Below are 16987 nucleotides of genomic sequence, written 5' to 3' on the forward strand. Positions count from 1 at the left end.
CCCGTTTCTCTCGCTCCGTTGCTTGCCTGTCCGCACCGCTTCCGTCTGCTGCTTGCTGCTGGTGCAGGAGACCACGGGAGTATAAATACCGAGAGAGCGGAAGAGGGGTGGAAAGCAGGGAGGGATCGAGCTCTCCTCCTTCCCGTCCTCTCCCTTTCTTTCGAGCAGTGTGCTGCGGTGGCTATGGCGGGGAATGATTGGATCAACAGCTACTTAGAGGCGATACTGGACGCCGGCCCCGGCATCGACGCCGCCAAGGCCTCCTCGTTGCTGCTGCGGGAGAGGGGGAGCTTTAGCCCCACCCGATACTTCGTGGAGGAGGTTATCACCGGCTTCGACGAGACGGATCTGTACAAGACCTGGGTCCGGGTAATGATATTCAGTCCGATTTTTTTTTTTTTTTATTTCTGCTCCGCGCCCCCGGTTGAAGGGATATTGTTCTTCGATTAAAGGAAAAAGTGGTTTTATGGGGTGAGAAATTTGGTCTTGGTAGGCCGCGGCTATGAGGAGCCCGCAGGAGAGGAACACGAGGCTGGAGAACATGTGTTGGAGGATTTGGAATTTGGCTCGCAAGAAGAAGGAGGTGATTGCTATTTATTTATTTATTTTTTAAGATTTGTAGTCCTAAGCTTTCTCCCAGATTTCTAGTCATATGGTCTTTTTTCCTGCTATTTTTTTGGAGTGAAATTTGGGGATTACTAACTGTCCCGAATTGTTGGATATGTTTGCGGGTCAAATTTTAGGATATATCTTTAATCATTTTTAGGTGTTACTGCAGTTGACCGACGTTTGATTTGCTTGTTAATGGTTTTTTTTTTTTTTTTTTTTTTTTTTTTGCATCTATATCCGAAGGACAGGAGTAGGAGGTATCACTGATTTTTTCTTCAAATTAAAGATATTCCATGAGCTAGTCTTCATGAGGTCGAGTAAAGTTAATTGTAGACATTTTTGCATCTTGTCAATCATAAAACCTTATGTAGCCTAGTATTGCAAAAAATAATGGCATCAAAAGGTTGCAGGAGGCTTTGTTTTGATCTTATGAAACAAAGGACTGCATTAATGTTCAAGGTAAACTATATCTGTTTTATCATTAAAAATGAACTATTTAAGCTTAGTAGCATGTATTTGCAATGGGCTTATCTCTTATCTCTAAGCTTTTTATTCATGGAGCTGTCATAATGAATGTGCTTTCCCTCAAGTTAATGGAATCCAATATTAGAGCTTAAGTTTGGTTCTACTGCAGAAAGTTGAATATGCATTAGTGGTTCGTGAAACTGACCACATTAATCATGGATATATGTTATATATGATCTCAAATTTTAGGCATATGCCATCAAGGATGCTGAGAACTAACCTTGCAACACTCTAAGCATAAAATTTTTTCTCGGTTCTAATAGTAAAAATTGCCATAGTTATTAATGTTAATGCTCTTGAGAGTTTTATTAACTACCAATTATCAGAGCAAAATAACACATAACATACCTCTAACAAGCAAACCCATAAAATCAGCTATTAACTTGACATACACTCTTGAAATTGGAAGCAAGAGAAAGAATCACTAAGAAAGCTAAGTAGGAGGACTGTAAATTCCATAACATACATCTTACTCATAATCGCAGAAAGAATAAAACTGAAGAAGCAAATATACCAATAAAAACACAAATTCGATATGATAAAAATGGGATCTCACCATTCACGGATGCAAAAAGTTGCTGTAGATCGAATATCAAAGCTCGAATCTACAAAAGTCACATGTGATCTACATCGTTTGTAAGTTCTGTCTTGTTATCCCGTTTCTGAGATACGCAACTACATGGGTAGGGTTCACCGTGAGACCCATTCGAGAAAACTATGAGCATGCGACAACATGCAATGACGAGGTATGGGTTCGCTACATAAAGCTTTGTGGAGACTATGAACATGCGGTGCCATGTGAAGTTGCCGTGGGAGTGAGGTATTCTTTTCTTCCTTCTCATTCTCAGATCTTCTTCCTCTTCTTTTTTCCCCTGTTTTTTCTTCACCTCCTTCTCAATGCCTTCAATATGGTGTATCAATATGTATGGCGACACCAACACGTCTCGTTCCAGCCTGGGACAACTAGAAATGAGATTTCAAAGTTTGATGTTAATTATTAAGTGTACATAGAGTTCAACAGAAAAATAAGAACCATGTAGTTGACACAAAAATAGTTAGACTCATGGCTGCCTGTTGTAATAGTAAAATTTGATCTGACAATTGCAATCCAAATTAGGTGAAATTTACTAATGGATTTGTCTATTCTAGTGGAGGAATTCATTAGGTTATGTTTTTTTTTTTTTGTTGCCACTTTACCTTCTTCTTTGGTATTGGAACTGAAAATTGACACAGATCCATTGGTATTTCTCAATCTTATCTGCATACTGTTGAACTCATTTTTGATTTTGTCTGGTGTGATTTGAGGAAACTTTCTTTCTTTTTTAAGTACATATGAAGGAAAGCCAATGTTTCTGGTTGAATTTAGAATATATATATATGGCCATGCTTTATATTATATTGTGGAACCAATCTCTGTTTCTTTTTGATATCCAAGAGTAGATTGAGGGAGAGGAAGCTCTTGGTATATCCAAACGCCGCCTTGAACGTGAAAGAGCTCGCCACGATGCAACTGCTGATATGTCTGAAGACCTTTCTGAAGGAGAAAAAGGAGATGCCAGTAATGATCTGTCTGCTCATGGTGATAGTAACAGAAGCAGAATGCCGAGGATTAGCTCCGCTGAAGCCATTGAGGCCTGGGCAAGCCAGTACAAGGACAAAAAGTTATATATAGTGTTGATAAGGTAAGGACCAAGTTGCCAATTGCATAGGCGTAAATATTGGTATGCTCCCCTAGATGCCATTCTTGTCTTCTAATTTGCAATCTGTATATGCTTTTGAATATAGAAGAATGACCATGATCATTGTCATTTATTATTTTTAGAAGAAGCTCAGAATTCATTTGTACACCAATATTTATGGACCCGGACAGTGCTGAGGGCTGGGATAGATGCAGTCTTGAGGTTCAATCTGTTATGGAAAAATAACAAAATCATAAAGATATTAGAAATTGCAAAACTATATCAGCAGGTCAGAGTCGGCCTACTTTTTTATTCTGGTTTTGGGATTTGATCTGGACCAGACGGGCCTGTTTTTGGTTAAACTAGTTGAACCAACCTAGGCTTACAGGACCAAATTGGAATTTTGCTTTTAGCTAACTTAACTATTATTCTTGATATGATTTCCTGGGGTAAGAAGTAAAAAACATTGTATTGGGCTTCTCTGATATTCACTAATTCTTAGAAGATACATTTGCTGAACAGTAAGTAGAAGTATACGCCCAGATGATAAGCATAATTTGTTAACTATGCTATGCAACAAAGTTGAGTTAAAAGATGTCAGAGGAAAAGTTTTCTAGTATCAATTTATAAAAAAAGGTAACATGCAATGATTGTTCTTATAGAGGTTTTAAGTTGATGTTCATATCATGACAATTTGGGAAAGGATTACTGAAAGAAATAAAATAAACATGTGAGAAACATTTTGTTTTTGTTCCAATAAGGTTAAATATAATACTATTTATTTAATAGCACACTTAATTGAAAAATAATAGAGAAAAGGAGGAACATACTATTTTTTTTTCTGAATAAAAGAACTTATGATAGTGTTTCTAGACATTTATTTAGTTATTTTAAAATCAAATATCTAATAATTATATTGATGAATCAAAGAATTTAAATGATACTGTAGTTATTAGTGTTGTAACTACTAAGATTGTAATAAATGGTTTTCTTATAAATGTAGAATTACGTCAGGGGTTAACTCTCCAAGATCCTATCGTTTTACATTGGTAATAGGTGAAGTTGTACTCACCCCCCCCCCCCCCCCCCCCCCCCCCCCCCTCAAAAAAATAAAATAAAATAAAATTCAATTATGCAAACTAAATTGTTGGACATTTAATTATCTTAATCAATGTTTTCCAAAATCTTCTTCTACCTCAATTTGACTCGTCTAACTATGTAGAATCTATTAGTTTTTAAGATTGCCTATACCATCTTTATTTATTTTCTCTCGTTTTATCATTTAACTATTCTACTAATGCTGCTTAATCATATACTAATTTACTAACTATTATTATTATTTTGGTTGCCCAGTACTTTGACCATTAATATTTCCATTGTATGTAAAATACATAATGGACATGCTGCTAAAATGTATGTAATAACAAGGACTAAAGCTATAATTTAATACCATTTTAAGTAATTTGTTGAAATAATATTTAATGGCAACCATATTTAATGGAATCATATTTTCTCATGTTATATTATTGACACATTGACCTTAATCTGGACCAGATCACTTTTAGTTTTTTCGTATTGCTTAAGCTATGGTTCAATATCTGTATAGCACATTTGTTTGTTTGTGTGTATGTTATGGGCAGGAAGACAATATCTTATCCATTTTCATTCTACTATTGTTTTTGCATTTATGAGGAAACTTCTTTACCATGCAGCATTCACGGTCTCATACGGGGTGAAAACATGGAGCTTGGTCGTGATTCTGATACTGGTGGTCAGGTACATGTAGTTAACTAGTTTTATCTTTAGGTCAGAGTATGATAAGTCCTAATTTTTTCTTTCAAACATGGATATGGTATTAGTCTTTCTCATCCCATATGTTTGCAGTTGTGAGTAGGATAAGGGAATTACTTGACTGGCATTTCATCTTAATCTATTTCATCATTACTTGACTGCATGATCATTGCCAACTCTGCATTTCTTGGTTCCATATGTTACTTAAAATTCTGAAATTGTTGAATTATTCAAGCAGTTTGTGGGTTTTACTTCAATCCAGGGCTAGATAAGTGATCTGGTTTATTCGGTGATTTGTGTTATAGGTGAAGTATGTTGTTGAACTTGCAAGAGCATTGGGTTCAATGCCAGGAGTTTACAGAGTCGATTTACTTACAAGGCAAATATCAGCTCCAGATGTTGATTGGAGCTATGGTGAACCAACAGAAATGCTGACTCCAAGAACCTCTAATATGCATGAGATGGGCGAGAGCAGTGGGGCATATATAATCCGCATTCCATTTGGACCAAAAGATAAATATATTCCTAAAGAACTTTTGTGGCCACATATTCAAGAATTTGTTGATGGTGCACTTAGCCATGTTATGCAGATGTCAAAAGTCCTAGGGGAGCAAATTGGTGGGGGGAAGCCAGCATGGCCTGTTGCTATTCATGGGCATTATGCAGATGCAGGCGACTCTACTGCTTTACTCTCTGGAGCATTAAATGTTCCTATGCTGTTCACAGGCCACTCACTTGGAAGAGATAAATTAGAGCAACTACTGAAGCAAGGTCGACAGACAAGGGAAGAAATAAATGAAACCTACAAGATAATGCGGAGGATTGAGGCGGAGGAACTTTCTCTTGATGCTTCTGAAATTGTTATTACAAGTACAAGACAAGAGATAGAAGAACAGTGGCGCTTATATGATGGTTTTGATGTTATACTCGAGAGGAAATTGCGAGCTAGAATCAAGCGTGGTGTAAGCTGTTATGGCCGTTATATGCCTCGTATGGTTGTAAGTATCGCTTCATTTCGTTTCTTTCTTTGAAAATTAAATGTATGCCTGCATTTAAGAAATAGCTCTTAGCTGTTTCACTGTGTTTGCTCACTTACTAAATAATTACTCGGGTTTATAGGTATATAATTGTAAAAACTGGGATCCTAATTGTAAATATCATAAGTTACAAGGTTTAAATTGTAATTTTACACTTGATGTAGTAAATATTGGTGGAAATGACTATCATGGATTGAAAAACTGCAAACATTCCCCAGTAACTTCTATGGGCTTCAACTATCTGTTTGATGTGTTTTTTAATTTTGAATACTGATATTTATTTGTTAATTTTCAGGTCATCCCTCCAGGTATGGAATTTAAACATATTGCTTCACATGATGGTGATGCTGATGGTGAATCTGAAGGAAATGATGATAATCCAGCAAACCCTGATCCACCTATTTGGACTGAGGTCTCATACTTACACTAGCTTTAAGTTGTAGTGAATTCCTTCTAATATATGTATATGGGGGAGGGGGTGGATTTTTTTTTATCTCATTCATTTATATGCTAAATGTGATTTATATAAACTCTGTCAGATAATGCGATTCTTTACAAATCCTCGAAAGCCTATGATTCTTGCACTTGCAAGGCCTGACCCAAAAAAGAACATTACTACTCTTGTGAAAGCATTTGGTGAATGTCGCCCACTAAGAGAGCTTGCAAATCTTGTATGTGGAAGTTTCTTCACTTCAATTAGAACTGTGTACTATCATTATTTGTTATAGATATTTGTCAACACTTTAACATTTGAGTTTCTATAACTAATTCAAGTTTAATTTACGGATTGCAGACTCTTATAATGGGTAACCGTGAGGATATAGATGAAATGTCAAGTACAAATTCGTCAGTTTTGACTACTGTTTTAAAGTTAATTGACAAGTATGATCTGTATGGACAAGTGGCATATCCAAAACATCACAGGCAGTCAGATGTTCCTGAAATTTATCGTCTGGCAGCAAAAACAAAGGTACAATTTCTGTTTTAAAACTAAGATAACAATTGTAATGCTTCTATTTGTTTTGTTGTGGAAAAACAGTGGGCTGCAACTTACAGGCAATTGTTCTCCAATACCTTCATTGATGAATATGTGAGCTAGTGGTTTGGATTTATGAGCTTGTAGAATGAATCTTTTCAATGGTCTTTAGGGTGTATTTAGTAAGAAAAAGAAACGGAAGAAATAAAAGGGAAAGAAAAACTGAAGGATTCATTATCACTTCTTCTGAAACAGTAATTAACCTATTTTTATTTCCTTGCAAATTGTCCAACACAGTAAATTGTGAAAAGAGAATCTGTGATTAGTAGATTTTATTTCTTTCTGGACCACTATTCTGGCATTCCTTGCCTCAACTTTCATCCTTCTAATTAGAGATTCCTTACATGTGGAATTCAATCCTTACATTTTTTATTTTTTTGTTTTTATTTGTTGTAGCTTGGAAGTGTGCGTTCATTTCATTTGCAGTATGATGATCAGCAATATTACACCCTTGTTTTTTGGATTATATATTGTGTCAATTTGATATTTGGGCTAGCTGACGGAAATGGTCCTTTTAATGTTTTTAAACCTCTCTTTATCAGTGATTAGTTATCCTTGCTCAGAATGATTAGTTCTCTAGTATTCTTCTACTGTTTCACATACCATTAGAGTTTTCAAGTGTCAAGATGTTTTACTTGGGACTTCGACTCTTTTATTTGGTGCTGTTACTCGGTAATATTTGGCTTTGAGCTAAATGGATGAATTTTATTTGTTCTATGGCTTTTGTGGTTGTCTTATTTTGTACCTTCTGTTTCCTGACTCCAGTATCTAGTTATAGTTCACAGTTGGTACTAAATTACTGCAACTCTGACAGAGCATTCTATGGCATAAAGGTTAATCGTGTCTGGCTACTGTCTTGCCTCTTTTGCAGGGTGTTTTTATCAATCCAGCTTTTATCGAACCATTTGGCCTTACCCTGATAGAGGTTAGTTGGTGATTAGATTTTTTTTCTTTCCTTCAGTGAACTTTTTCTATTTTTTGGTTAGTGCAGGCTGCAGCCAATGGTCTACCTATTGTGGCTACAAAAAATGGCGGCCCTGTTGATATACACAAGGTTTTCTCTTTGATTTCACTATTTATTGTCTAAGATACAATTCTGGCACACTGGGTTTTTTGTTTCTGCTCTGAAGTGGATCATCTAAGTGGAGTTGATTCTCAATTTTTTATAACCTATTGTGTTCCAGGTTCTTGACAATGGTATTCTTGTTGATCCCCATGATCAGCAAGCAATAGCTGATGCACTTTACAAGCTTGTTTCGGACAAGCAATTATGGGCACGGTGTCGGCAGAATGGCCTAAAGAATATTCATCAATTTTCCTGGCCAGAACATTGCAAAACATACTTATCAAAAATTTTCTCGTGCCGACCAAGGCATCCTCATTGGCGGCGGAGAGATGATGGTTTTGAAGATTCTGAACCGGATTCACCTAATGATTCCTTGAGAGATATCAAAGATCTATCATTAAACTTAAAACTTTCACTAGATGGTGAAAAACGTGAAGATAGTGGTACTGTTGGCAATACCACAGGTTCTGAAGATGCTGCTACTGCTAATGAGAAGAATTTGAAGAACGCAGTTGCAAACTTATCGAAAGGTGTTTTAGGACCACAGAAAGTTGCATCTGGTGAAAGAACTGAGCATAACTCTCATAAGCTTCCGTTGTTGAGGAGGAAATATGTTATTGTGATTGCAGTGGACTCTGTTATCAATGCAGATCTTATTTCAATAATAGAAAGTACTTTTGTGGCTTCAAGTGACAGTATGTCAGGTTCAATAGGTTTTATTCTGGCAACACATTTAACGATATCAGAGATACACAATCTCCTTACAACTGGAGGCATTGTTCCTACTGATTTTGATGCTTTTATCTGCAATAGTGGAAGTGATATCTACTATCCATCTTCAAATTCAGAGGATCTTATTGATCCTTCTGAGCTACCTTTTGCTCTTGACATAGACTATCATTCACAAATTGAGTATCGTTGGGGTGGAGAAGGGTTGAAAAAGACTTTAGTTCGATGGGCTGCTTCAGTTAATTCCCAAAATGGAGAAAAAGAAAAAATTGTTACTGAAGATGTGGAACGTTCCTCAACCTTTTGCCATGCATTTAAAGTGAAGAACCCATCTCTGGTAAATCATTTCCTAACTGTATAAAGATCACTTTTTTTTTCTAACTTTGCAATTTAAGCTGTCAAACTTGTCAGGTGATTTATGATTACTCTAGTGGAATCAACCTCAGGTTTTCGGTGTTTCTTCTCAAATATATGAAGGACAAAAATATAAAATCTCAAGAAAATGTCACTAATAATATTTGAAAAAATTGAATATTAGTGCATTAATTTGTTATTGACAACAAACAAAATAATATTATGATGGGCTATTTCCCAAGACACACCCTTTATTGAATTTTACCAAATGGTGCCCTCACTTTTAGCTAAACCATAGATCATGCAGGCTGATTTTGAAATCAATTGGCATGGGAAAACTATTATGTTCATATACCATTAGGATGTGTGAAACCCAAAAGTGATCATTTTAGATCACCATTAGGATGTAAGAGACTTCAAAATGAACCTTAGACTGAGGCAAGCTGATTTAGAATTCATTTTGCATGGACATTCACTGTTGCACAATTGGAATGTTAGCCTCCGAAATGAACATTTTAGGTGCAAAGAATGCAAACAGATTATTTTGGAGTGACAATCAGACCACAAGCTGATTTGCAATCTAGTCTAAGGAAATCATTGGGAACAAACTTTGCAGGGACTTTTAAAATTGAAGGCCAAACTATTTGGTAATTTTCATTACTAGGGTGTGATTTGGTGGAACCAAATAGAAAGCAAGTGTTTTGGTAAATTACAAATCACCCTAATTTTAGACATGTCTTCTTAGCTGGAATAATTAGTGAAATTGAGTTTGCTCATATTGGTAGAGATTCAATCCTTATGTTATCCATTTATTGGTTTGTAATCTTAAATGTATAATAAATTCCAAACATGGCATCATTACACGTTAAGTAAAAATAAGGTATTTTTCATAACAGATTGCTTAAAAATCAGCTACTTATAAAAACTTCCAAGTAAATTATCATAATTTTACAATAGATGTCTACTTGCCATTGTAGATGTAACTTATTCAGTGTTACAACTTACATTGCAATTTTGTCTAGTCTTTCTCATGATTTATCACTTAGTCTTTCAAAATTTGCATGCAATTGACAGGGTAAAATCTAATTACATCAGTTACAAAATGTACCTATCCAACTTGGGCTGCCAATTATTTGGCACATTGTTGATAGTGCTGTTTTAATTGCTTGGTTGGAATAAGTATGGCTACACTACTCTGTAATTGCATAATTGCTTATTCTGAAAATTATTCACAGGTTCCTCCTGTTAAAGAGCTCCGGACGCAGATGAGAAACCAGGCCCTTCGTTGTCATGTTCTTTATAGCCACGATGGTAGCAAGCTGAACGTCATACCGGTACTAGCTTCGCGATCGCAAGCACTAAGGTGACAGAAATGTTGACAAATCAGTTACTTTTCTCTTTGCTAGATTTGTTTTAAATTTCTGTCATCTGAGACTTGTTTGAGGTTTACAAATATGATACGTTGCTAAAAATGAAGAGAATATAGTTTACTTCATAAATAATCCTTATCATGTTTCTGACTCTGTTTCGTTAGCATCAATACAGATCATCATCAGAATCAAGATTCAAAACCTCTTCCCATTTACTTTATCTTAGAACAAACTTCAACCACATGTTTGGGATATAATATCTTTGGAAGACTATGTTACCAGTGCCATACTTTTTAGTTTTACTTTTCAACTACCTAGTGCAATTATGGATCTCATATTGTCTTTGCAAAGTGATGTTTGGATCATTGATTGTTAGTCGGCATCAGATTTCCCGGCCTATGTTATCACCTAGATCTTCAATGAGAATCTCAACTCTCATCAATTCTTCTGTAAAGATTTCCACTTTCAAATGAGTACTGCTTTAGTCTTACCAGTGAGTTGAATATAAGCCAATGGCCTAATAAAAACAGCTCCAAATCATTGTAAATATATTAACTCTGACTCTAAACTTGCTGAGATATACCCAAATTGACTAGCAATCATATAAGTAAATGACAAAGAGATGGCCCTGATATATTGTCTAGGATGTGAGTTTATAGTCTGTGTTTGTTAACTTCTAGAAAACCACAAGGGGGAAGAGAAGGCTCACATAATTATATATGGGGCTCCATACAGGGATGGAGTCAGAAGAAGGGGTTAAAGAGGGGCGGCTGTGTCATTGCCTCCCATTTACTCCCCATTCACCCTCCATTTCTATACCCCTAGCCTTCAAAAGATTGATCAAAACTGATCGCCCCCGCTCCCTATCAATCATCAGTACTGTGGTTGGATTTTAAATAGAGCCAATGCTGGTGCAAGCCAATAAAGTGGCTCGTTCTTTTTTGTCAGTCTGTACAAAACTAGTTCTCCTCACTTCAGTTATATTCAGTTCTATGAAGTCATCTTTCTTTTACTTTATTCTGCAGGTATTTATTTGTTAGATGGGGTGTACAGCTCTCGAATATGGCTGTGTTTGTTGGTGAAAGTGGTGATACAGATTATGAAGGATTACTCGGTGGAGTGCATAAATCTGTAATACTGAAAGGTTCTTTCAACACTGTTCCAAGTGAGGTCCACTCCGCAAGAAGCTATCCACTGACTGATGTTGTGGCCTTTGACAACCCTCATAATAATATTCTTCGCATTGATGGTTATGTGGCGAGTGACATCAAATTTGCTCTAGAAAAACTGGGCATACAGAAGAAGTAACACTCCTCTCTGAGTCTGGAAACCGAGAGACATCTGAGTTAATCAACAAAGGACACATAATGTTGCAGATTTCTGGCAATATGTTCCTCTTTGGAGGTGCTTTTGAAATAAATATCGCCAGAGCTCAAAGCTTTAATCGCACATAAAGTACAGTGATCTTGTAAATATAAAACACAGAGCAGTCTGTCTTAAGCATCTGAACTGGAGCTTTTTTTTCAATGCTTGGGTTTCGAGAGGATGATGGTAGAAATATTTTTTTACAGTCACCGAGGATTTCCATGTAAAATATGACTACCCTGCTTAAACTGGGATACAGCGAGTCCATTAGCAATCAAATTTTTGTTTCTACGTGGTAACTGGTAAGGCAACAAAACAAGAATATATATATATATAGTGAAAATTTTAAAATTTATTTTATTTTGAATGCTCGTTTCCTATGTTTTCTATGTTATTTTATTGCTCTTTTTGAGCTCTGGCATTGCGGGTCCAATTCCAAACTACAGTCTAGTTTTTCAAGAAGATGCTAACTTGTCTTTAAAGTTGTTAATCTTTTATATTCAATGACAAAGTTGTTATTAATCTGTAACCATGTCTGATATGAATGGAAGTTTAAAGTGTTTAATTCATTAGTTTGTATACAACTCATAATATAACCATCCTAATTATCTTCCATTCTCATATCCCAAACTCATTAGTCAATAAATTCTTTTTAGAATTTTGCATGTGCGATAAATTTTGTTGTGTTTTTTTTAGTACATGTTTAACTCTGAGGTTGCTTGCTCCATGTTTAACTCCAAGGAAAAAAAACAAAGGGGTACTTTCTTAGAGATCAAAAGAAAAGATGACCAAGTTTGTGAATGCATGATAATGTTGCATAAAATGTTGCCAAGATGAAAAATTCCAAGTTCCTCGAGATGTGATTACCTTTAGTTGATCCAAAACTGAATTTTAACAGAAAATTGGGTGCTACATCAAACAAACACACAATCTCTGATCAAATTTTTCAGAAATTACAACTCTCAACTTGCCTTGATGATTCATGAATTGCTGCTTTCATCAGTAAAAGCAGCACAAGAAACTTTCCCTATCAAAATTCATTTTCACTGAGGCAAGACTCAGAGTCCACCTCGGCGATAAGTAATCTTCCACAACTCCACATCCTTTCCTCTATCATACTCTCTTATGTACTGGGGAATCTCAGCAAGATCCATCTGCTCGCCGACAAAGCCTGGTTGAAGTCCGTCGCCTTCTCCATAATCTGCCTCATGTAAAATCAAGGAAAATAAGCAAAAACAATGTCGACACAATCGGAAAATGACCATCTGTGAAGTCATGGTCCGTACCTTCACTCTTGAAATAGGTTCGGAAGTGAGAATAACCATTAGCAACGACATCGAGTTCGTCTAAGCTGAAGTTATATCTCTTCTCCAAAGCCAGGAACAAGGTCTATAATTAAGATGCATAAAATAAAATCCCCAACTATGAAGTGCAATTTGTTTCTTTGCTTTTCTGGTTATGTATTTAGCTGTCTTAGTTTAGTAAATAATCTATTGTTATAAGACTACCTTGTGGGAACCTCTAGCCATTATCTTCTCCACCATGCTGAAGAAAGAGTCAGTTAGCTCATCGCCGTAGATAACATCGGCTGCCAAGAGAACCGTAGCGCTTTCAACCTCCTCGATCTCCTCAGAGCTCCACAGATATCTTTTATTGGGGGACCTAGAGTATGTTTTATGAAGCTGTCAGGAGAATGTATAATTGCGGCAAGGTCATGAAGAAGAGCAACTGAAACTTTTTATGATGGTAATTAACTTGTAAAACAAGCTTTAAGCAAGACAGAGGATGAAAGAATGAAGTCATCCCTACTTACCTAGGCTGAGATGAAGAATCATTTGTCACATTGGGAGGCCACGAATCCGTCCAATCGAGCTCCCTCACACGGACAGTGTTATCCTTACATTTAAGCATGCTAGAGTTGGCATGAATATTAGCATCACAGTTGTTTAGGATATGAACACCTTTATCTGATAGGGAAAAAAAAACAATGTGAAGAAATCCACCTGAACAAAGTTACCTAGAACAAAGTAAGAAGAAATGAAATTGGAGTAAAACTTACAGCGCCTTTTATTGAGACAATCGAACTAAAGATACAAATGGTCACTTCAGGGAAAAGATCAAGTGTGTGGGCTAGTGTTTATGATCAATACATCTAAAAACATACCAGATGTGTGTGTGTGTGTGTGAATTTATGGTGCAAATCTTGATCCAACTTATGTTATAATGTGCTTTGTAGCGACATTTCACATAGTTTTAAGAGAGATGAGCAAAGTAAATAATAAATGAGGCACCTGTTATGAAGACTTTCTTAGCAATCCTAGAGAGCACGATGCCAACCAAACCTGGACGACATGACAAAGTAAATTGATTCTGTCCAAGAACACAGGTTTCGATAAAAAGCACTAACAGAACCAACATAGTCTAGACCTCCACAACAAAACTGAACATATAGGAATCTACTGGGATACCTGTTCCAGCACCAAGCTCTACTGCAATGACGTCATTGAAGTAAGATGAGGTAAAACTTTTATGCAAAACGAAATCAGTTAATACCAGTGCTGCCTTCCAAACCTGAAGGCAACAGAAGAAACTAACAATTAAGGTAAACACAAAGCTAGCAATGGATGAAATTCCACAACTGACTATTACTTGGAGTCCAACTTCAAGAAGTGAAGAAGTAATAGAATGTTGGATGCTTAAACCAAAACTCAAGCATCTATCTGCAAACAGGTTCATATGACTGTGAAAAAAAAACAAACATAGAAGATATATCCCAAATACTTTAAGAATCAACTCACTATTTCTACTGAAGAATGCTGAGGGGGGAAAAAGTGTTACTCAAATAAATTGCTTTTTGGGTGGAAGCAAAAGAGCATGTTAGTTTAGCTACAAACTTTGGTAACTATAGTTGCAGGCTTGTAGTTCCATTGGCCCATGATATATGTTCAAGAATGTCTGATGATTACATTTCAATGTAAACTTCCTTTTGTTCTAGATGTGTATCAGGATTTAATTTAAGTACCACCTTATAGAAGTAAACCACACTGAAGTATAGAACACATGGAAAAGTTTTTTGAAGAAACACAACACTAATGGGGAGGAAAAAGAGAGGACAAAAAAATTTAAGTTATAATCATTCCCACTTAGCCAGTTATTATAAATTAGTTTTAAAGCAATAGCATGATACAACATAACCAGCTTACACTTACTATTAGGATTCTCTCGACGAGTCAGAACAAGATCACCATCTTCATCCAAACATAGATGTGCATGAGACATATCTTGTTGAGGAATGTGGGCACTGGATTGAGAATCATTATGCTCAACTGAGCATCATCACAATCAGATACGTCAGCATATGCCAAACTAGTTCTTATGAATTAAACTTATTGGCTTAAGACTTACAGGAACAACAATTCTCCCCATTCTGAGCATAGTCACAGCCATTGTCCAAGCGAAGTGTTTCCCTAGAAGATGCTCCCTTTTGAAGTTGACCACCATGACCTTAAACATGATTCATCATTGAAGTTATGAGAAAATTCCAGTGATCAAGTTCAATCACTAAAGAAGCTATATCAAGAAAAAACTTTGTGTTTAACAAAGTAACTCTTTTAGACTCCATCAAATTCTAACAGGAAATCAACATTATTTTTGCTCATATTGCTCAAAAAAATAGCACGCCAAATAATTTCAGGTCAAAAACACGCCCAATGTCGTACAACTTTCTCGAGACACTCAGAGGTTGAATCATCCGAACAGAAGTAATCGGGCAAGACAACCAAGTCACAGAAACGAACGGCGAAGTACAGCAGAGGGAATTACACAATCTCAGACGGAAAACTCAACAATTATAAGCAAAATCGAGCGTGAGGAATCAAGACAATGCGATATCTTGCAGCAGGTTAAACCACGCTGCAAAGCCGTATGACGAAATGCGCGTGAGAAGTTTAGGAAAGATGCGAAGAGGTCGTCGGTCGGATTACGAGTAGGGGGAAGGGAGACGGTGAAGTGAGAGATGTAGGGGCCGGAAACATGCGGCGGGCAGCCGAGATGCACTTCGCTCATCACCAGCTCCTCTTCCTCTCCCTCTCGGTTCGCCATGGCCGAGACAGCGAAGAAATTCGCGAGGACTGAAACGAGAGATTTTCACTTTGCCTTACAAACTTTCTGTTTGTCTAAAATACTCTTTTTAATTTCAATATTATCATTTTATTACTATCATCGTTTCCTGAATAAGTGTTCCTAATATATATATATATAAATGAATCAAATATATAGAAAAAAATATATAATTTTATGTTTGATTATTTACAATGTGATAAAAAAAAGTATTCCCTAGTATTTTCATTAATATGCACTGTTCAACTCACGCATCACTGCTCTCGTTGGTGAAAGGGACATGAGACGAAGCTAAACGAATGGATTAACTGGATGTTAGGAATTCCCGGTAGATTACTCTGATGCTCAAGTCAGTCTTGGTAAAAAGAAAGATGAAGAAGTAATAGTATGTGAAGTTGCTCAAGTTGTTAAGAGATTTTTATACCTGTGGAAGAATTTATGTACTTACAAGAAGGAATATCCACGTCGGTCTGGAGGCAGACCTCTGTTAAGGCCGAGGGAACAAGTTTTGACGATTGCTGACAGGTGGCCCTGACATGAGGTATCTGAGGGATCGATCTTGCCAACCTCATAACTGCCCTGTCACTCAGCAATGCTGATTATTCTTACATTTTGGTTGTATGTGCAGACACAAGGGATCCAGAGGACCAGACCTGACAATCTCGTAACCGCCTTGATCCCTTGGCAAGCCTCGCACGTTTGAAGGATTTTGGCAGCTTCTGGGATTGAGATGGCCGATAGGTCGAGAAAGATAGAGCGACCAAGGTGGTTGAGACTGAGAGACCGAGATGGTCAAGATTGAGATGGCCGAAAGGGAGATTGAGATGGTCAAAGTCAAGATGGCCGAGAAGGAGACCGAGAGATTGAGATGGTCGAGATCAAGATGACCGAGAGGGAGGCTGAAGAGATCGAGATTGTCGAGGTCGAGATGGTCGAGAGGGAGACCGAGAGACCAACATGGTCGAGGTTCGGATGGTCGAGATGGAGATCGAAAGACCGAGATGGTCGAGATCGAGATGGCCAAGAGGGAGACTGAGATGGTCGAGATCGGGATGGCCGAGAAGGAGACCGAAGACAGAGATGGTCGAGATCAGGATGGTCGAGAGGGAGATGACCAAGATAGTCGAGGTTCGGATGGCCGAGAGAAATCGAGAGACCGAAATGATCAGGATGGCCAAGAGAGATGAGATAGTCGAGATCGGGATGGCCGAGAAGGATCGAGAGACTGAGATGATCAAGATTGGGACGGTTGAGAAGAGAAGGACACCGAAATTGTCAAGGTCGAGATGGTTGAGAAGGAGACCGAG

At 37.1% G+C, this 16987-nt stretch overlaps 2 protein-coding genes across 2 annotated transcripts; one reads left to right on the forward strand and one right to left on the reverse strand.

Moving 5' to 3' along the window:
* Positions 1-102: 102 nt before the first annotated feature.
* On the forward strand, positions 103-11860 carry LOC141837782 (putative sucrose-phosphate synthase 1). The gene is made up of 13 exons (XM_074725153.1): positions 103-369; positions 494-583; positions 2575-2816; positions 4526-4589; positions 4910-5602; positions 5937-6053; positions 6181-6312; positions 6435-6611; positions 7549-7602; positions 7669-7731; positions 7862-8809; positions 10062-10189; positions 11222-11860. The coding sequence occupies exons 1-13, from the start codon at positions 184-186 to the stop codon at positions 11502-11504; spliced, it is 3177 nt and encodes a 1058-aa protein (XP_074581254.1). The 5' UTR covers positions 103-183; the 3' UTR covers positions 11505-11860.
* A 615-nt stretch (positions 11861-12475) lies between these two features.
* Positions 12476-15662, reverse strand: LOC141841482 (uncharacterized). The gene is made up of 10 exons (XM_074729655.1): positions 15545-15662; positions 14967-15065; positions 14771-14887; positions 14211-14281; positions 14030-14132; positions 13853-13903; positions 13375-13528; positions 13070-13223; positions 12848-12950; positions 12476-12762 (listed from the first exon to the last, which is right to left on the reverse strand). The coding sequence occupies exons 1-10, from the start codon at positions 15660-15662 to the stop codon at positions 12620-12622; spliced, it is 1113 nt and encodes a 370-aa protein (XP_074585756.1). The 3' UTR covers positions 12476-12619.
* Between the last annotated feature and the right edge of the window lie 1325 nt (positions 15663-16987).

The sequence above is a fragment of the Curcuma longa genome, chromosome 11 (assembly GCF_044706935.1).
Source record: "Curcuma longa cultivar G26 ecotype Majalengka, Jawa Barat chromosome 11, ITB_CL_G26_1.1, whole genome shotgun sequence".
Classification (NCBI taxonomy): Eukaryota; Viridiplantae; Streptophyta; class Magnoliopsida; order Zingiberales; family Zingiberaceae; genus Curcuma; species Curcuma longa.

Coding starts and splice junctions, on each gene's coding strand:
- LOC141837782 (XM_074725153.1), top strand. CDS start 184: ATGGCGGGGAATGATTGGATCAACAGCTACTTAGAGGCGATACTGGAC. Junction 6,612..7,548: donor GTCTGGCAGCAAAAACAAAG/GTACAATTTCTG, acceptor CCTCTTTTGCAG/GGTGTTTTTATCAATCCAGC. Junction 7,732..7,861: donor GCCCTGTTGATATACACAAG/GTTTTCTCTTTG, acceptor ATTGTGTTCCAG/GTTCTTGACAATGGTATTCT.
- LOC141841482 (XM_074729655.1), bottom strand. CDS start 15,662: ATGGCGAACCGAGAGGGAGAGGAAGAGGAGCTGGTGATGAGCGAAGTG. Junction 14,282..14,770: donor TCGTCGAGAGAATCCTAATA/GTAAGTGTAAGC, acceptor ACCTGTTTGCAG/ATAGATGCTTGAGTTTTGGT. Junction 12,763..12,847: donor AACCTATTTCAAGAGTGAAG/GTACGGACCATG, acceptor TACATGAGGCAG/ATTATGGAGAAGGCGACGGA.